We start from the raw sequence: 18,879 nt of genomic DNA on the forward strand, positions 1-18,879 counted from the left end.
TGCTGCCATTGCCACCACGCCACAGGCAGCAGACAAACGTTCGCTGTTTGTCATTAGCTCCTATAAGAGCAGGCATAAGCCACGTGCTTGGGACAAGAGAAACCCTGCCTGCCCCCCGCGCCCCTGCAAGCACCATCTCACCTGCCCTGGCCTCTCACTAGCACAGCCGTCTGCTCCTCACTGCGGTTCTTCTTCACAAAAACTTCATCCTCCCCACTTTCGTCAAGCAGCGCCAGAGGAGCAGCTCCAGAAGCTGCGGGTCCCAGTCTCAGGTCCTCGCAGACCTCGTTACAAGCGCTGTCCAGCGAGGAGACCAAGGCTGGGCAGACCATCAGTGGCGCAGCGTGGCTGGACGCCTTGGGGAACGCCTTCCTTTCCACGGACACAGTCTCCAGCAGCGAGTGCTTCTTTCTTCTCTGCTCCTCGGCTTTTTGCAGCCATAAAATCTCCACCCCTTGAAATTCTACATGTTTGCTCACAGCTGCCTCTTTAGAGAGCCTCCTCTCAGGACCCATTTGCATTTTGCCTTGACTGTACGCTGAAAACTCCTCAAAACGCGCCCACCCCTCCACTCTGCTGGCTCCTTCCACATTTGTCACAGATGGTCTATGACAGCTTGTCTCCCGCGCTGCGTGGACCTCCTCGGCTTTATTACTGATGGCTTGCAAGGACTCGGACTGCTTTTCTCCAGTCCATATTGCAGCCAGACCTTTCTTTACAATCAAATGCGTTTTTTCCTCAGCTGTTCGTTCAGATGGAAGAGGCATGTCTGAGGGTTTTTCTTGGCCTGCTGGAACTGGTTCTCTGGCTGCCTGCACATTTTGGCTGCCAGTAACGCTCTTTTTTTCCATTTGCGTCTCTGAATCAAGAGAGGTATTTGCTCTCTCTTGCACCTTTGTTGCTTCCAGCCGTCGAGAGATTTTCATAATCTCTGGCAGGTTACCCACCGGTTGCAAAGCTTCTCCCGGGGTGCACAGCTGCGCTGCCCCAGTGCCAGGTCCCCAGCTGCCCGCCGGGGCCCCACGCTGAGGAAGGGTCCTGCCAGGGACGCGGCCGTGACCGTCCCCTCTTTCCGGGCTGCGCGTCACGGGCTCTGCCTGGCACAGCCACGAAGCACCCCCCGCGTCCCCGCTTGGCTCTACGGTGCCGTACTCTGGAAATTCATTGATGATGGTATGAGGGAGCACAGTGCTGCTTCCATGGCCACTACCTGAAAAGAAAAAAAGAAAGCGTGGGTTTACGTACTGGGGGCATAAGCAAAAAGCCTGGCCTGCCTTCCCAGCCCTCTCCCCACAGAGTAACTACACTCTCCCCTGCAGGGAAAATACCGTCCAATTTAACTCACTTCTGCATGCTCTCACACTGCAGTTATCCAGAGCTGGTCCTTTTACATAGGAGTTTTTGGGCAGCCCTACTTTGGGAGTGTGCACCACCGAGGAAGGAATGCCAGAAATGTCTGCTACACTTCAGAAAGGGTCCCAATGGCCCGTGAGCAGTCTGAGGCCACAGGCCAAGCGCAAAGGCTGAAGAAAGCAGATACTCAGAGGTCTGACATTCATCCACAGCATGCCCCGCATGTGTTGGTTTTCTTTAAAAAAATGTCTTTAGGTCATTTTCACTTGTAAAGACGAGACACTGGGAAGATAATCAGCCACACCCTGTATATTCCACAGCCTTGACAAAATCAATTAGTTAAACTACAAAGCAATTAATGAGCAATTCAGCTTTCTGCCAGCACTACCCTCAGGTAAATGAAGGTCATGTTGCAGTGATGTATACATACCAAGCAGTTCACATTCTCTGTTGCAGCAAATTCATCGCTGCAGAAACAGCTTGCTACCCCTCCCCGCAACGTGCTGCTTTTCCAATCGATGTAAACAAAGCGGGAGCGAAAACGGACGGTCCCATTTTCCAAGCGCAGAGCACCCAGTGGCTCCCATTGTGCTGAGGTAACAGAGAACCAGTTGTCCTCAGAGTGACCTCATGGGTGACACAACGATGGATACTTGGCCACCTTATATTACAGCCCAAAGAGGAGCGGAGCTTTTGAAAAAAAAAACAGCAACAGATGCATGCGCTGGCACCCTTCTGGAAAAAAACGTCCTGGAGTATGAAAGTGCTTTAAAACAAACATCGGGGTGTGTGGGTGTGTGTGTGGGGGGGTGTGTGCAGATCCAAACACCTACTCTGAAAAACGTCAGGGTGACAGCTCTGAGACCAGACACCAACTCGCGCTGGGACGCTTTGCTCCGCTCGAGGTGCATCTCTAGGTGCTGCATTGCAAACCGATCCTCACCCCTGCTCCAAGCAGGCTGGCTACAAGCCATTTCTGAGGAGGAAGCCACATAGCTGTGGTTAGTGACAGGCTGAGTTCAAGCTGAAAGGGAAGACAACTTAATGCGAGCTCAGCACTGCACTAATGTGGTTACCTATCTGCCAGCGGTTTGCAAAGACAAGCGGCAGCTCACACCTGCCAGCTCACTATCCAGTGTATCTAGCCACGGGGTGAATATGGCACGTTGTGTGTGCTGCAGGATCAAAGTGACGCACCTGGACCATGCCAAACCAGAGTCTCTTCCCCAGCCGGTTCTCCAGATATCTCCATACTGTTGATTTAATCACTCCATAAGGAAACTTCAGTGGGTCAGGTTTCACCTAGATGACTTGGTTGCTGCTGAGGACAGCGACTGGACTGTCCTGGGTTCGGCCAGGACAGGGGGGTGGGGGCTGACCCCACCTGGCCAAACAGAGCCCGGTATTCCATAGCCTGTGATGTCACGCTGGGTTCCGGGGGGGGGGGGGGGGGGGGGGCGGCGCGGCGGGAACTCACTCACGGCTCGGGAGCGTGCGGCGCCAGTGCGGTCCGAGAGAGCGGGTCTGTTTTTGTCGTGTTTTCTCCTTATCTGTATCGTTGTTGTTCCTGTTCCTGTTCCCTCTGTTTGCTGTTCTATTAAACTGCCCTTATCCCGACCCACCAGTTTCTGCCTGTTTCTTTCGATTCTCCTCCGCACGCCGGCAGGGGGAGGGGCGGCCGCGTGGCGCTTTTGTGGCCAGTGGCAGCCAAAACCAAAACATGGACAAAGCAGGGACTTCTTCCTGCTGCAAGGTCCTGGGGAGCTGTGAGGAGTATAGATGCCCTGTCCACTTCTGCATCACCAGCCTACCTTCACGGCAGGGTTTCCAACATACAGGCGTGGGTGCCCTGGGAGAGTCTGAAGAGAAGAGTGAGGGAGAGCCCCACGGGAGCGTTTCCAGGTACGGTGCTTCTTCTAAGCGCCCAAAGCCCTAAACAAACAGGCCCCTTTGCATGCAATTCAGCCACGCAGTGCTTGGGCACATCCCAAGCCCACTCACTCCATGGCACCGGCGCCAGGTTGCCACTGGGACACACTTCCACCAGGACGGACTCACGGATGAGAACAATGCTGTGCAGCTGCAACGTCTCTACGCCTGCACCGGGGCCAGCCCAAGCCAGCAAAGGCCCCGGCTCCCCAACCCACAGCCCTGGTCTGCCCCAACGCAGAGGTGTTAGCACTTCCTTCTCTCTCAGCACGTGTCCAGAGACGGCATTTTTTAAGAGAGGAAGAACCGCCGGCAGGGAGCCTACCACCACAGACGCCAACGAAAACCCTTCTCGGCGGACACAGCTTCACCCACAGCAACTCCCGGCTTGCAGTCCCGCGAGCGGGAGATGCCCCGCACGCTCTGGCCGCGTCCCGAGGGAAGGCAACACACGGTGCCCCGGGAGCCGGGACCCCCGCGCCTCCCCCCTGCCCGCACAGTCGCCTCACTGGGAGGGAGCCCGCAGCGTCCCCGTCGGGACGCGGCCAAGGCGGCCCCAGCAAGGCACCGCACGCAGACCCTGCCACGAGGACTGGCCTGCCTCTGCTCACTGCCGTCATCTCAGCTTCCGAACCGACACGTGGGAAACAAGAGGCAGCCTTCTTTCCGGCGGCGTGTGCGAAATGGACTGCTGCCCGTCCCCACCTGCCAACGGCCACTGCTGGCAGCGGTAAGCAATCCCGAGCAAGTCTCTGATTGACTTCTCCTCCTGGACTTCATCCCAAGCAAACTTTACCCTCTGGCAAGTGCAGCTGGCTCCAGGAGAGGTACACCTACAGAGCACACACACGGAGGAGGAGGAGGGAGCGCACACACAGGAGCACTCCTCTCTGGCACACTTGCAAGGCGCGTTTCGCCTGGGCAAGAGAGGAGCACCTTCACGTTGGAAGTTTCAGGCCTTTTCTACAGCGAGGCGCCAGCAGCCCTGCTCTGGAGGGACCGCTGCCGCTGCCGTGTGCCAGCACAAGTCAGCGGGATTCTCGCCTTCACGGCATCCTGAGGGAACGTTCCTAACTCACCGCCTGGTTAGGAAAAACCTCACATATTGCACCAAAGCAGCACTCTGTCCCCACTATGCTAGGTACCACCATGCACATGACCGCCCAGGTCTCCACTCCTTGCGGTAAACCACCATCAAGCGCCTCCCGATCCTAAAAGGTGCAAAGCCTTTCTCTTTGCTCAGACAGCTATTTCAGGTTCCAGAGCTTAGAGGAGCTTGAGCTCTTTAAGGGAAACTCCTCCCTTATTCCCATCCACCACCACAGCATCATGTCTTGCTGCAGCTACTGGCATATCCTGTCCAACCCCATCCCCCAATATGACTGCATTACAAACAAGGCTAGAAAGGCAACAACAAAATTTAAGGACCGCACTGAAGATGAGCAGGGAAAAAAAATACCCATCACCAAACAAACAAAGAAAGGACACACACCCTCAGGTAACATCAATTTCTACTTTGCATTGAAGGTGGCTTCTTTCATCAAAGGTAAAAAAAAAAAAGACAAAAAAAAAAAGAGAATTAAACGGAGAGAGAAAATGCTAAAATAGAAAGGGGGTGAGTGGCTAGAAAGCTGAGACCGGGCAAATATAACCTAACATCATTTGGCAGCCTTTCTGATGACTAGACGTTGAAAGAATTCATGACTTAAATCAGGCATAGATATGATATTTCATAGGTAAATAACCATTCCATGTCAAGCAAGCTTGTCTCCAGCATAATAAAAGGAAATTCTAGGAAGCAAAACACAAGTTACAAGCATAGACAGACATTTTGTTTAAAGGTACATTTTACAAAAGAATGGTGTGAGTGTCTCTCTCTATACTATATATATATATATATATATATATATATATAAAAGCTAGCTCGAGAAATCAGATATATTTGCTTGAACAGTCTCCTTACTCACAGAGGTTACTGTAGCTCCAGCAGTTACCCATTGGTCAAAGAAATAAAATGCACAGATCATCAGTTTATCTATAGCGATACCAGCTAATTCAATTGCTGCTGTTCTAGTCAACTGGAATCAAAATAGTTTCAAATTTCCTGGCAGCTGCTGCCCTGCACTGCACACAATGATGTAAATGGATGCTTTCTGAGTATTATGAAACTGACGGGGGAACTGCAGTCTCATTCAGTCTATCGCAGGAGCTAAGGAGTCCACCTTGGCAGCTTGCAGAGGGGAGAAAAAATTTCCTCCAGCAAGGCTGCCTGACGGTATTGCCAGGGAGATGTCTGTGCTTAGCTGCCGTTTATTGTAACCGCGTCCGTACGGGAAGAACCGGGCAGAATGGCGATGCTGGCAGTCGCGTGCTGGTTTCAGGGCGCGCGGCACCTGACGACGTGTCGGCATTACTGAGCTGGAAGGTTTCACAAAGCAGCCGAGTCATTGTGCATTTTATTTCTCCGCAGCTCCTTGCGCCGATCACAAGCAGCACGTGGGTGAGCCTGCATGCAGCGTCACACCAGCTATGCTTTCTTGGTACCGGCATTTCTTGCCATTATTTGTAAGAGGCAAATTAGGGCAAGTAAAAACAACGCGTGCGTTAAGAGGGAGCGAATCTCTAGGTGACAGAGCTTAACGAACAAACTGCAAGATTTATGGCACTGTATCGCTACTGCAGCCTGTCAGGGAGGGGGTCACACATGTGACACGCACTCCCATGAATTACAACTTGTGTGGTAACTAAAACTATTCCAATTTATAAGGCAGTGCCTGTGTACGCCGAGACGGAGCGTCCTCCCCCTGCGAGAGGGGAGGGATGCTGCACAGTCACTGGCAGCCTTGCGCAGCAGCCCTTTTGCCAAATGATGTCATTCTCCGTGCTGCGATAGGTCCTGCCTGGCCGGTGGAGGTCCTTCGTTAGCCAAAGCCAGGGGATTAGCATCATGCGAGCATCGCGCTTTTGTAACCGGACTGCAAACGCCCGCGCCGGACTGCGCGCAGGGTTTTCCGCAGCTTGCAGCTGCTCCGGGCTTTCGGGCAGCTGGCTCGCCTGGGGAAGCAGAGCCAGGCCTGCATCCCTGCAAAGTTACACCGGCATTTTGTGAAAACAACAAGCTTGTGGAAACGGGGAAGCTGAGTTACGGCTGGGGGGGGCGCAGGGCGGGGGGCAGTGGGAAGAGGTATGGGAGAGTTGCCTAGAAAGTAAGCTCTGGTTAAACGCCTCTGCTGTCTCAGCAAGCACGCAGGGAAGGTGGAGGGGACCACAGCTACGGCCTGCGCTGAACACGTGACCGCACTGGCTGAGACCCCTCACCCCAGAACGAGATGGCCAGAGGGGCCCCTGCTGCCATCGGCGGGAGGTTTGACACAGACCCCACGGCATGCACGGGCAGCGTGCCCCTGGCACTGGCCCTGCTTGAGCAGCCAGGCAGTGGCGTGGCAGCTGGCTGCTCAGGGTCACCCAGAAATCAAACTGACCACTTCAGGGAAGAAAATAATCCCCCTGCAAGCACCCAGGGGCAGTATGTCGCTCACGAAGTCCTGCACCCATGGCCTGCTGGGCACTGGAATAGGTCATCAGAGAAGTACCACTCACCGCTGCTCTCACATAGTACCCTAAATTCTGGGGTTTTGGGGCAACCAGAGGCTTTGCTAGGTGAACCTTCAGTCTGCCACAGGACAGCCATGCCCACACTAAGTAAACTCATCACAAATCTCTCCGCTAACCAAGTCCCAGAGCCTGGACTCAGGTGGTGATGTGATGCCCGAGCTGTCATGGCCTGAAAAACAGAGAGTGAGAAAAGCTGCTAGGTTAAGAACATAAATCCTATCCATTAAGAAAGCAATGAACAAAACAGCATGTAAAATACCCAGGTCACTGTGTGTCTGTCTGAGTGTGCACGGGGTTTTTTTTTACGACTGCGAACCTTCTAACTCTGCTCCTGATGGGAAGCCGTAGCTAAGCAATGCTGTGGCTCGTTGTGTATTTTTTTTTCCCCCACAGATTTTAACTGTTTCCCAGTGGTAAAGAGGGTCTGGGAGCCCTTGCATAACCCCAGCCGCACTGAACTAAGAGTCCTCCCGGGAGCCCTGCACAGCTCCCCCGGCTGTGGGAAGGATGGCACCTTGCCGCAGCAGCTCACAGGCCAAGTGAGCTCAGAACAGGACAAAGTCCAAAACTAACATGCAGCACGTGCTGGGAGGGTTTACTGTGAGGGATTATCCACTGCAGATTGCTGTATGGGCCACAGATGGTCAGTGAGATAGCTCAGTCCCAAGAGTCATTACCCTGGAAAGCAAAAGGCTAGAGCAGAACAGCTGCTGGGAGGAGCAGGAACCGGAGGGAATACAAAGGGAATATCTGGGTTCCTTATCCTGATGTAAAAGTGTGGGTGAGTCTTACTATATTTAATTCACTTTTCTTCTTTAAAGCTCCACCTCCTGGAGTGACGTGGCTGCATGAATCAGAAGTCTGAAGACTGACGTTTGGAAAAGCCTTAAACCCCACATTCAAAAGACAGATCCAAAAAGGATCCAAAATTTTCTGTTTTTCCATTGCTGTGATTTAGAAAGGAAGCAGCTAACAGGTGATTTTCTAAGTGTAGATATACGCAGTGATAGCAAGAACTCTTTTAAAAGCTCCCTAAGAGCCTTCAGTTGAAAGGGCGAACTTCTGGAGCAGTGACAGCCCACAGCTGCTTTGACACTTGCAGTGTCTACAAAGACTTTACAGCCTCTCTGAATCCACTTGTACTTAAAGTTGCCATATTTAAAATACTGTACTTCTAAAGAATCTTTTTAAAACACCCATCTCTTCAGATAAAAAACATATTGGCAGACTTTGAGGAAGCAACCATGGCTTAAAAAACCCCACACTACTATTCACAGATCTCAGAAATTCTAGATCTTTGCAGCAGCCGCTGAAGTAACTAGGCACACCCACAGAAAAGGATGTCCTTTACTGCATCTCACGGCTCGGGACCAATTAGCCAGGCTAAGAAAAAGCTTGCTAAGCCGTCCTCAAAGCACCCCAAGGAGCTGGATGTCGAGTTACGCACCCAGATAGAGCAGAAGTAGGGCACAGAGGGATGTGTGTGCCTCCCAGGCTTGGAGCACTTGCTGCGAAAGGCGCAGCTGGACATTGCACGGTAACTTTTCAGCAAGCTCGCACAGTGAATGAGGTGCCCTTCCTCAGGAAGCTGGACAGAGTTAAATAAACAACGCGGGGGTCTAGAGCAGAAGGCACTTGTTAAAGCAGTGAACCACAAACAGGAAAAATACTTGCTGTAGCCTTGTGTTACACTTTTTCAGCGCAATACCAGGCCAGAACTGCATCTACCCACACAATTTTATTTAAACCTCCTCCATGTTCAGTATCAAGCCATCTCCAGCAGCAGGATAACGCGCACCTTTTTCTTCGGAAAGCTTCAGAGATGAATCGAGGCTACAGCCCGACGAAGGGCTTGTGTCGGTGTGCTGCCTGCCTCACCAGGTGACAGGGCTGAAGCCGAGGAGAGGAGCCCACGGTGACAACAAGCAAAAACGCAGCTGTGCCCCACGGTACCTGCCTACAGCCAGCCAAGTCGGCTGGCCGAGCCTCTCCTGTTGTGCCCACTGACCTGGACGCATCATTTTCCGTTTGCCCGACGGAAGGGAAGGGCCCATCTGCCTCCAGGGAAGTGTTTCTGAGCCCGGACAGCTTCAGCCGAGCTCAGCCTGCGCCACGTGTGCTCAAGGCGTCTGAAGCAGTCAGACACCACGGATGGGCTGCCGGCATCGCCAGGCCCCCAGGTATCTATGCGATGACATCAGCACAGCTCTTGGCTTCAGCCGACAGCCCACAGACGGGGAGGTAATTACTGCCTTAACTCTGGCACTTCCTAACGTCCCAGTGCTTAATTCTGCACCTTTAAAAAACAACAAACAAGCAGCCCATGTTTTAACGATTATTTGTACTAAACCTTTGGCCTTCAAACAACTCTCTTGTTTACCAAGTTGAGGCTGTGGTAATCTGCTCCATGCAGCTGTAGGTTACAATAGCTTGAACTATACAGCTTTCAAGTGCAGGTCAGAAGACATCCAATTTCCTCCTGCAGAGCAAGGGACTTAGCATAATGCCTCACATAATGCCCCTTTAGTTTTCCTTTCCCTGGGACTGGAAGGAGAGACATCCATCACACCACACCTGACGGCTCCGGAGCGTGCCCCAGCTTTGCTCCGCCTGGGGAAGCGGGACTCAGAAATTCAAAGGGAGAGAGAGACAGCAAGACGGCTCCACCTCACGCAGCCCAGAGGCAGAGCACAGTGCAACCTGTCCTTCTTCACCGGCATTGATCTTCCCATATGCACAGTCAGATGTGCTCTTCTGACAGCACTGTAAGAGCTTGCTGGTCCTCAGAGCATCCAAGCAGTAATTCAAAATCACCTGGTTTACTCCACATTGGAGTGAAAGTGGAGGACTGAGCATGGCTGGTCAATGTGCTGGTACCGGAGAGGTAATCACTTCTTAGAGTACACAAACTCAAGCAGAAAAGTACCTTTTAATAGAGTACCTCTAGGGACTTAAATTTTAAAAGTTAACTTTATCTTTGCGTCATTGCCAACCAGCGTCACCAGACATCAGGGATATCTACAAGAAAACATCCCGATAACACGCTACTATTTAAAAACTACTGCGGGTCTTCAGTGTGTCAGAAAATGCAGTAGGACACTAGAAACAATAGAAAAAAAAAGGAGATAGAGTCAAGTATGCACAACAGGAGGATGGAATTTTAATGAAGTGTTTGGGCAAACTACAGGTCTAAGCTTCCCAGATACCAGCCTTGCATGTGCCCCTGGTAAATGCTGCAGCACATACTCTTCAACACACATCTGATGCACCTGTCCTCATAGGCTCTGTCCACCGTAATTAAGCAACATGAATGTGAAAATCATGAAGTCCTTCAACCCTCAGAAAATGCAGTTTTGCACCTTTTCAGGAAAGCAGAGCTTCAGAGGAAGACACCAGACCAGGGAGCCCAGACTTTCATGATTGCCTGGAGATGGAAAGAGCAAGAGATGAAAATATGACAAAGGGTGGTGCATCGAAATGAAAAGCGATGCAGTTGAAGCACTGTGTAAGCCTACAGTCAGCAATCCAGGCTAGGGTGAGAACGATGCAACGTTTGAGTGACTGTGGTCTAAGGGCAGCTATTAGAGTGAGGATCAATGTGCCACATCCATGCAATGCAAGAAGGACGCAGCAGAGCTGCACACGCATGACTTGAAGTGACACAGAGAAAGCAAGCAAGGCAGAAGAGCAAAGGGCAACCTAGTAAGTTAGTGATACTCATTTTACAGAAAGTTACAGGGCTAATTTTCTTAGGGCCATTTAAATCAGCGTCACAGGACCACGAAAAGGCTTTGCTTGTAGAAAAAAAGCAGCCATTGTGTGCTTCCTTTGCTCCTGCAACAAGTGAAAAAAATTCTACAGCAAACACAATCCTTTCCATTATTCAGGTTCAGGAATGGGTAAGTTGCATGGGTTAAAGTACACATTTAATTTTGTTTCATGTGTCAGTTCTGGCACTGTTTGACCCCTTGCAGAGGTGATTCAGCACACGTTGCCAGTAGAAGGTAAAACTTTATTTTACAGTTGTTTCTTCGGCGCTGTTTTCAGGTTTTTTTGTTACTCAGTTTTTTGCTGGCTTGAGCTTGCGAAGAAAACAGCTGAGCACAAGAACTAGCATGAGACAATCCGCAGCAGCGTGTGGCTGGGACCATCTCTTCTGGCAGAAGCAAGCCGTTAAATGAGCTCAGTTGCCTCATGACACCCCACTGTACACAAAACAGCAAGTGACAGGCTTTCCAAAAAGCTATTTGTTTCACCAGGAACTCAAGAACAAGCTTCTTCCAGCAGCTGTTGGGAAAGACCAGATTTGCATAGCAACCTAGGGACTATTTGTACAGAGTTTTTTTGTGAAGGACGAGATTCAGCCCTCTGTTACACAGGAGGGGTAAAAGCTTTCTCCTCCTAGAAGCATCAGAGAAAAGACTGTTTGTGAGTCTATTTTCTTCCTAACAGCTGTCTTGGCTTTATTTTCTCATATAACAAGAATTAATGGGATATGTCATTTTCATGTTTACTTGAGCAATTATTTGGTAGTGTCACCCCCTTTTTTCCCCAAGGAAGCACTTTTTAGGACTAAGTCATGTTGTCGGGCTTTTTTTTTTTTCTATTTGGTATTTAAATGTACTAACTTCAAATTCATAAGAAACAGTAGTGTGTAGCATGCCGAAGCCTAAAGATAAGACTGCTCAATAGAGATCACTGTTTCCACGGCCGGTTCCAGAGGAGGGTATGTTTCCATACACAACAAGTGCCCTTTATGTCAACGAGGCTGAGAAGATTTCTTGTCCAACCTAGCCAAATTCAGTTTTTAAAAAAACATTTTCTTTTGCTGGAAGGCAGAAGGCTGGGGTTTCGCCAAGGCAAGCGGCGCAGGGGTGCGCGGTGCAGCCTCCCCACTCCCACAGCGGCGAGAAACAGCCCCACGAGCGGGGGTCTGCAGGGAGACGCGTGGCCCCGAGTCTTCCTGGGATGCGATGAGGGTACTAGGGGCCTGAAACTGCTTCTGCTCTGAGTGATGCATCCAGGGCAGGAGGACGGGCAACAGACATGAGAGGAGAGAAGCCGGACAAAGAGGCATCACACAGTAAAGACAAGAGCACACAAGTACATCAAGGAACACAAATATCCCAGATAAAACCAGACTGAGGGCAACAAAAGAGAGAAAACTTGTTTTAATGTGGCAGCTTTATTAGCATTTGAATATCATCGATAAAACACCTCTTCTACAGGCATCTAAATTTATTTTCCCCTCCTCTCACCTGTGAAAATGACCACAAGCTTCAACCTGAAAGGTAAAAATCAGCACGGCACCTTATTAACAAAGTCTGCCATCCAGACAAACAGAAGTGCTTGCTACAATTGTCCCCAATTATTCTTCCTTCTCTGTGAGTTGGCTTGTCCAATGCAAGTATTTCAGTACCCAATTAAAAAAATGCATAACCCGCAACAGTATCCAGCAGGGCTTCAGCAGTACAATTGTGCTGACAGAGAAAGGATAAACTGGGAGGCAGAAGTAATTAAGCTGTTCAGCAGCTTACGTGTTACGTTCTCAGTTTCTGAGGCCAGCCAAGGCACGGGCGAAACTGCTTTGGGTTAGATAAATTAAAATTCAGCTTTACTGCCCATTTGACAAGCTGTTCTCTTCATCAAGCTTAAACACCAGTACTTCTCCCGGCCTTGCCCTGTCACTAGTTTGCTTGAAACCTTTCATACTCTGACCCACAAAAAGTATGTCTTCTTTCTTTTAAAGGCAACTTTAGAAAGTTGCAGGTCTGTTTGGATTTTGGTGGTGTTTTTCCCTCCCCATCTAACACACGGAAGGACAGAGAGACTTTCAGGCATAGCTGCCTCCCCCAAAACCTATGTGATGACAAGTTTGACGTATGTCAAATCAAAGAAAGCCAGGGTTTGGCGCACAGAGCCCTGGGTTTGTACTACTGTGCCCTCAGTTGCCCCATCCTTATTCATCTCTAGCTAATAAGCAGTTCAGACCTGCTTGCTGAAGAAAAAAAGTAGAAGGGACAGCACCACTCTCGTGTATCCATTGTGGTCAAACATCTTCCTGAAGGAGGAGGATACATTTGTCTGTGACAGCTTGAAGCCAGTCAATGTCACCCAGTTTTCAGGTACAATTCACAAATGTTAAACACTGTTAAATATTTGGAAACTCTCCCCTGGAGTAACTCTCATTTCACTAACTGTTCTCCCCTAATAGTAGTTTCTGACTAATAAAGGAACAGAAGGAGATTCAGAAACAAGGCAAGCACCAGCACAGGAAAAATACAGAGAAGGGCACACATAAATCAATGTATCTAGCTTGTTCTTTGCCACCCTTTATTTTAGGGCTCAGTACTCAGTCAGCTCAGAATACCAATCACATTTGATAATTGTTTTGTTTAGTAATAACAATGGATTCGCTTGGATTTATTAGACACAGCATACTTTATTTAATGCCAATCCCCAGAAATGTACTAATGCCTGCTGACAGTGCTCTCACACTGTGTATCTCCAAACAAGAAATGAGGTCATCATGATTCATGTAATAATCCGATACACATTTTGTGGCACTTTGTAGAAGTTTTTAAGATTTCTAAATGGGGACTTTTCGGTTGTTTGGGGTTTTTCCCCCCTCCACTCTGCAACTGGGATTTCCCAAATGGAAGACCAAACTTTAGAAAATCCAGTGAGAAACTGTTTACTCACTTTACAGACTTCAGTTCCACTTTTTTTTTCCTTTCTTTTTCATTTCCTTACTGAAGTGGAAGAGCGTACACAGCTTGTCTCTGTACAAAGTGCTGCCTTTCTCTAGCAAGAAGGGAGACTTCTTTAATTAAAAGTGACATTCCAGAAAGTTTGCAATTAGAAAGGATCAAGGTGCAAAGAGAACAGCCTGAGGAAATACTTTTGTAAAGAGGGCAGGGTTGTTGACAATTACAACAAGGCAAGAGAAACAGGCATAGTAACTACATTTCTTCTAAGCTTGCAGCGGGAAAAGGTAGAAAACACCTTGTATTTACAAGAAAAGAACAGAAACAACACTGATCCTTAGGCATAACATTAGATACTGCACCTGGATTTCTTGAATTACTAACTACAGAGGATGGAGCAGTTCAGGTGCCACCTCAAGTATCTAAATTAAAATCTTATCTACCTCTAGCTGTAGGAAGAGCAGTGTGCAGACCATGAAGGGCATTCCTGGCAGGACCTGCAGGCAGAGGTGGCCATGTTTCAGCATATGCAATTGCAGAATGCATGGCTGCAGAGAAGTGCTGGGACTCCCTCTGCCAATGTGTCACCGGCACATGAGTCCCCGCTGTCACTTCAAGGTAGCCCGGGTGAGACGAAGAGAAAGGTGGGGGCATAAGACAGGGAACTGCTGTCATTTTCCATTTTCTGGGGCCAAACCAGCAGGCTTCTTTGGTATGGTACTTGCACGGTGGTCCATCGAAGGGCAGCACAGCACAGTGAGCAAGCCCTCATGGGGTCATTAGTGAGGAGCTTCTGCAAAACTTTCTTCAGTGGCTTAAGAGATTTTTTTTTTTTTGGCACACAACAGTAATAAATAGCACTTACCCGTTTCTGAAGGCTTCTCTTCTTCCAAGCCAAATAAAAATTCATATTTGGCCTTGGCAACAGTCTGGGCATGAGCTGATACATCATTATCCCACACATGTGCTTCTGCCTGTAGAGTCAAAATAAACACAGCTTATCTACCTTTCAGTGAAAAAACAGCAGCAGGAACATGAAATCCCTTCAGGTGGGCTATCAGGCAGGATTTTCAAACTGTTCATTTAACTCCGTCACCACCAAGATCAACCGGAGTAGACATGGGCCAACTCAGAGTGCTTTTGAAGAGATCATTTCTCCGTCCTCAGACCCAAGCATTTCAGTATTAAGCAGTGATGTCAGAGCACCCAACACCTCACATCTTCATCTGATTTACCCGCTGCAAGGCCAGAAGCACTGGGCAGCCATCTCAGTAATACCAGTTAGGGTTAAAAATGCCTAGAGAATAGTACGAGAAATAGCAAATTTGGGTATGGATGTCGCAAAATGGGGACCCACGGGAAAACCACAAATGGAGCAGGCTCTTTCTCTGGGAGGAGACTGGGGTGGAGAAAGGGAGGAGCAAGGGCTACAACACAGACAATAAAAAATGGGAAAAAAGATAGTAAGGTATGCAAATATGCGGCAAGTACTGTCTCACGGTGCCCCACCTGACCACTACTCTCTAGACCAGGACAGTAGCCCAACCTGCTTTTATGACCAAACCACACAAGCCAAACGTGCTTCCGTGGCCAGGAGATGGGGAGGGAGGAGCTAGGAGGGGAGCACCTGGGGGGACTGACGGACAGACAGACCAAGCTTCCCGGTGCCACCAGCACCTTCCCGTCGCCTCCTACCCATAAGAATCAATAAAAGTCCAGTTTCTCAGATGAGAGAAAGGCTTCAGGACTAAGATTAAAATTAGTTTTCTGAACAGGTGGGGACAAATCAAATCTCCAAGATAAAGCACACACCAGCTATAAAATGTAGAGCAAAAGCTGTCTGTAGTCGGCATTAAGTTTCTTCCCAGTTAGGCAAGATGGAGCCCGTAATTTTTCTGTCTGAAGTGACAGATGAAATAAATCATTAACTCTATAAATTCTTCAGTGACCTTTATATTCATACCCTATGTTTGAGGCAGCCAATTGTTACGGCATAGCAAGTCATTGCATGGTTCACATTGGCAAAGACCTTAGCTTACAAAAATACTCTTTGAAAAAAAGAAACCAGATGGAACATTCTGCCCCCCAGGACAATAATAACTTTTATGCAGTTCCACCAAATACCTTACAGTAAGCGTCAGCTACAAACAGAAATTCAAAGTACAGGAGACACATAATTCACAGGAACACACAGTCAAGGCCCTTTAATCAGAGATGGATGCAATCACGAATCCATACATTTCTCCAAGGCCAGCTCTCCAACAGTTACATTTTCTTCCAAGAGCATACTGGCAAGTAACAATCTTGCCCCATGCCCTAGAACTGGTTTGCTCTGGGTTTTCCTGGCCTTTTACCACCGTTTCTTCTGCTGCCTTTCTGCATTGCACCAGTTCTGCAGGACTTAGTCCAATACACCTCTGTAATAAGTGGGCAGTAGATCTTATGCAGGGATCTTGGATATATTTATTTACCCTTTATTGGTCCAACTAGTCATCGCTAGGGCTCCAATGGGTGCTTTGGTGGACATGGTAACACTAGCCTACCAAATACTTTGGGAAGAATGTGATGAAACAGATGAAGGGCTTTCTAGCATAAAGATGACTACCACAAGCACGATGAAACGAGCTTGGAAGAAGCCTCCACGTCTCCCCCGCTTTTACAGGGCTACATTCATTCACAGGAAGGGCTAGAAAAGGAACAGCTGGACCCAGAGCACACAGGTGGAGGCTCTTGGTCTGTGATAGCCTAGACAGGAGTAGCTTACAGAGCCAGACAAAAATTCAGCCTACCCAGATGGATGCGAAGGGACAGGATGGCTAAACAACTAGCTGGTGCCAAATCCCACTCACAGATGAATGAAATGGAAAATAAAATGGACAGAGCAGTACAGTTTCTGAGCAGTCGGGAATTTCTGACCTACACACCTCTGGGACGCAGCATCTCCATCCCTCAGCCCTGCTCTTCTCAGACTTCACAGGCATCTGCTGCACCGAGCTTCCCTGCCAGCAAACACATTTTCCAAAGGTCTATATGTGCCTGTACCTTACCGTAAAGCAATGAAGAAGAGTCCGGTTCACAGCACCCTTTACATCATCCAATAACAGCCAGAAATTAATGGCTAAATTAATGGCTTTTCAGTGTACAGGGCAGCACTTATCGGAGTTAGATGCCTAAGCAGAGACTGTAGGACCTTTGTATTGGTGTCTGAAAGGGATAACTTGATTTTCAGAAGTGCTCAGCACTGCTGATGAGAATTACAGATACTGGCTTGTGCATGGGAAGAGCTGAACCTAATAACTACTTAGGCTGTCACAGCACTACAAGGATGTTTAAAGGTAAAGCAGTTCAGAGCCTCCAGATCCAGGCTTAAGGATAAGTTTATGATATTTCATCCAAACAAGAGATATTAAAAAGAGAAAGCAAGAGGGGGAGAGAATGAGGATGCTATGAGGTCAGAGCTGGCTTTTAAGATTACTGCTTTACTGTTGTCCTTCCTTGGAGACAGCAAAAAAAACAGAAAAAAAAACCCAAACCAAAAACCACAAGAAAAACAAAAGAGAACATGTGCTCTCCTTTTCTTCTTTCTATGAGCCACCCACCCAAACCTTGCAGAAGTCATCATGCCCCGAAACCGGGAGCCCAGAGGAGGGCTGGACAAACATTCACGGTGCTTTCCAAGGTGCATTAGCAAGGATTAAATACAAGCAAGATTGCAAGGGATATAAAACTCCTGCTTAAGCCTTCTCCCTCAGCTCAAAGGCAAAGAAGTCTACATCCGGGTCAGCTCATTCCATAATTGCTTCCCTCAGAGGGCTTTAACCACCACCTCTGATGCATCTGGCGTTTGTCACTGCCAGGGAGGGTGATGCTCGCTCAGAGCATCAATCCCCTTAAATCAGCCCAGCTGTACATACATTTGTCATGAGCCACATACACACTGGTTTTCAGCCTGATCACGCTCTGGGCAGAGCAGCAGCGAGTTCCTGCCCATTCGTTCACCACTCTTGCAGTGCTTTCTGCCTGTTTGAACATGTTTGATCAAGCCTACTTCTCTGGGTCACGGTTCTTGGTCGGGAGCTGGGGAGACCACATTTGCCTCTCGGGTGAATTCTGTATAACATTTGTGAGGCTGCGTTAGCCTGGACATGGCAGCCATCACCCAGCAGACTTCTGGCCAACACACTGGACCCATCTCTGTCATCCCCACACAAGCCATTGGCACGGGTCCACAGAGGTTCCGCTTCTGCTGGGCTTTCGTCCCCTGCTGAGGGAGCGGAGATTGTTTTGGACGCCCAAGGTGGTTTCAGAAGCTGAAACCACCACGGCGCCCGAGGTGGTTTCAGAAGCTGCTGGATGCACGCCTCATCAGTGACCTGAACAGCGGCAGGATGCTGAGACCTCAGGGATCGTGCTCGTCCGGTGGGAGCTGCCAAGGAGGGGTCAGTCAGCCTGGCGGGAAGCAAGCACGCTGCCTCTGCTCCGCTCCGCTCTCCGAACGCGCGACCTGGAGCAGAGCGTGGGTCACTGCACGGAGACACTGCGGCCACAACTCACCCCTGAGAGGTGGCTCTAGGCAGGCCCCTGCTGAGAGCCAGCTGCTGCCTTTGCTGAAGCACTGTGTCTCTCTTTGGATGAATTTGATTTCCACTCCGGTCATGAGCTCCCCTCAAACTGCCCGCCAAAATTCCCAGTGGTTTTTAGAATTGTGAGTCATCCAAGCCTGAAGAAAATGATTCTTCTTCCTCCATGGAAGGAAAGCACCCTCTTTTGAATTTAACTGCGGTTCTGGCTGGGGCCTTTTTGGGGACAGACTGTTTTCTTCTTGAGGATTTTTATGTTTTTAAAATACCTACATCCCAGAGAGCATTAACCGAGGAATATCCAAGTCTTGTTCTCTCACCACCATTTGCAGCTGAGCCAACAGCAGAGCTGGGCTCCATCTCTGTGGGTCTTAGCGGAAGGAGATGACATTGTCCACGGCTGCTGGGACCAGGAATGGGTCCGTCTGAGCACAAAGAGCCAGCATGAACCCATGCCTCCTGAAGCATTCACACTTAAGGTCATGTGTTTTCTTTGAAAATGTCTAATAAGGAGGAAGTGTTCAAAGGAGCAGATAATTAACTGGCAAATGTCAGTCTGGCGTTTCTCAGACCCCCTGAGAGGACAGATGCTGTTAGACCGACTCCTTGCAGGAGACCTGGGAAAACAGTGCTTGGGAAAAAGCAGAATGGGACGGGTGCCCAAGTTTGAGCCTTCAGGGAGCAAGAGTCAGCCA

The 18,879-nt window shown here is 49.3% G+C and overlaps 1 protein-coding gene across 3 annotated transcripts in view; it reads right to left on the reverse strand.

Moving 5' to 3' along the window:
* The window catches only part of PSD3 (pleckstrin and Sec7 domain containing 3), a 121,410-nt gene that overhangs the window by 93,029 nt on the left and 9,502 nt on the right, over window positions 1-18,879 (reverse strand). For 2 of the 3 annotated variants that reach the window (XM_075411692.1, XM_075411693.1), the window contains exons 2-3: window positions 14,470-14,578; window positions 142-1,210 (exon numbers count right to left, since the gene is read on the reverse strand). In XM_075411692.1, coding sequence (XP_075267807.1) covers window positions 142-1,210; window positions 14,470-14,578 — 1,178 coding nt within the window. Of the gene's footprint in view, window positions 1-141; window positions 1,211-5,249; window positions 5,394-14,469; window positions 14,579-18,879 lie in introns of those variants that run through there. The other variant, XM_075411694.1, reaches the window with a different exon arrangement.

The sequence above is a fragment of the Opisthocomus hoazin genome, chromosome Z, assembly GCF_030867145.1.
Source record: "Opisthocomus hoazin isolate bOpiHoa1 chromosome Z, bOpiHoa1.hap1, whole genome shotgun sequence".
Lineage (NCBI taxonomy): Eukaryota > Metazoa > Chordata > Aves > Opisthocomiformes > Opisthocomidae > Opisthocomus > Opisthocomus hoazin.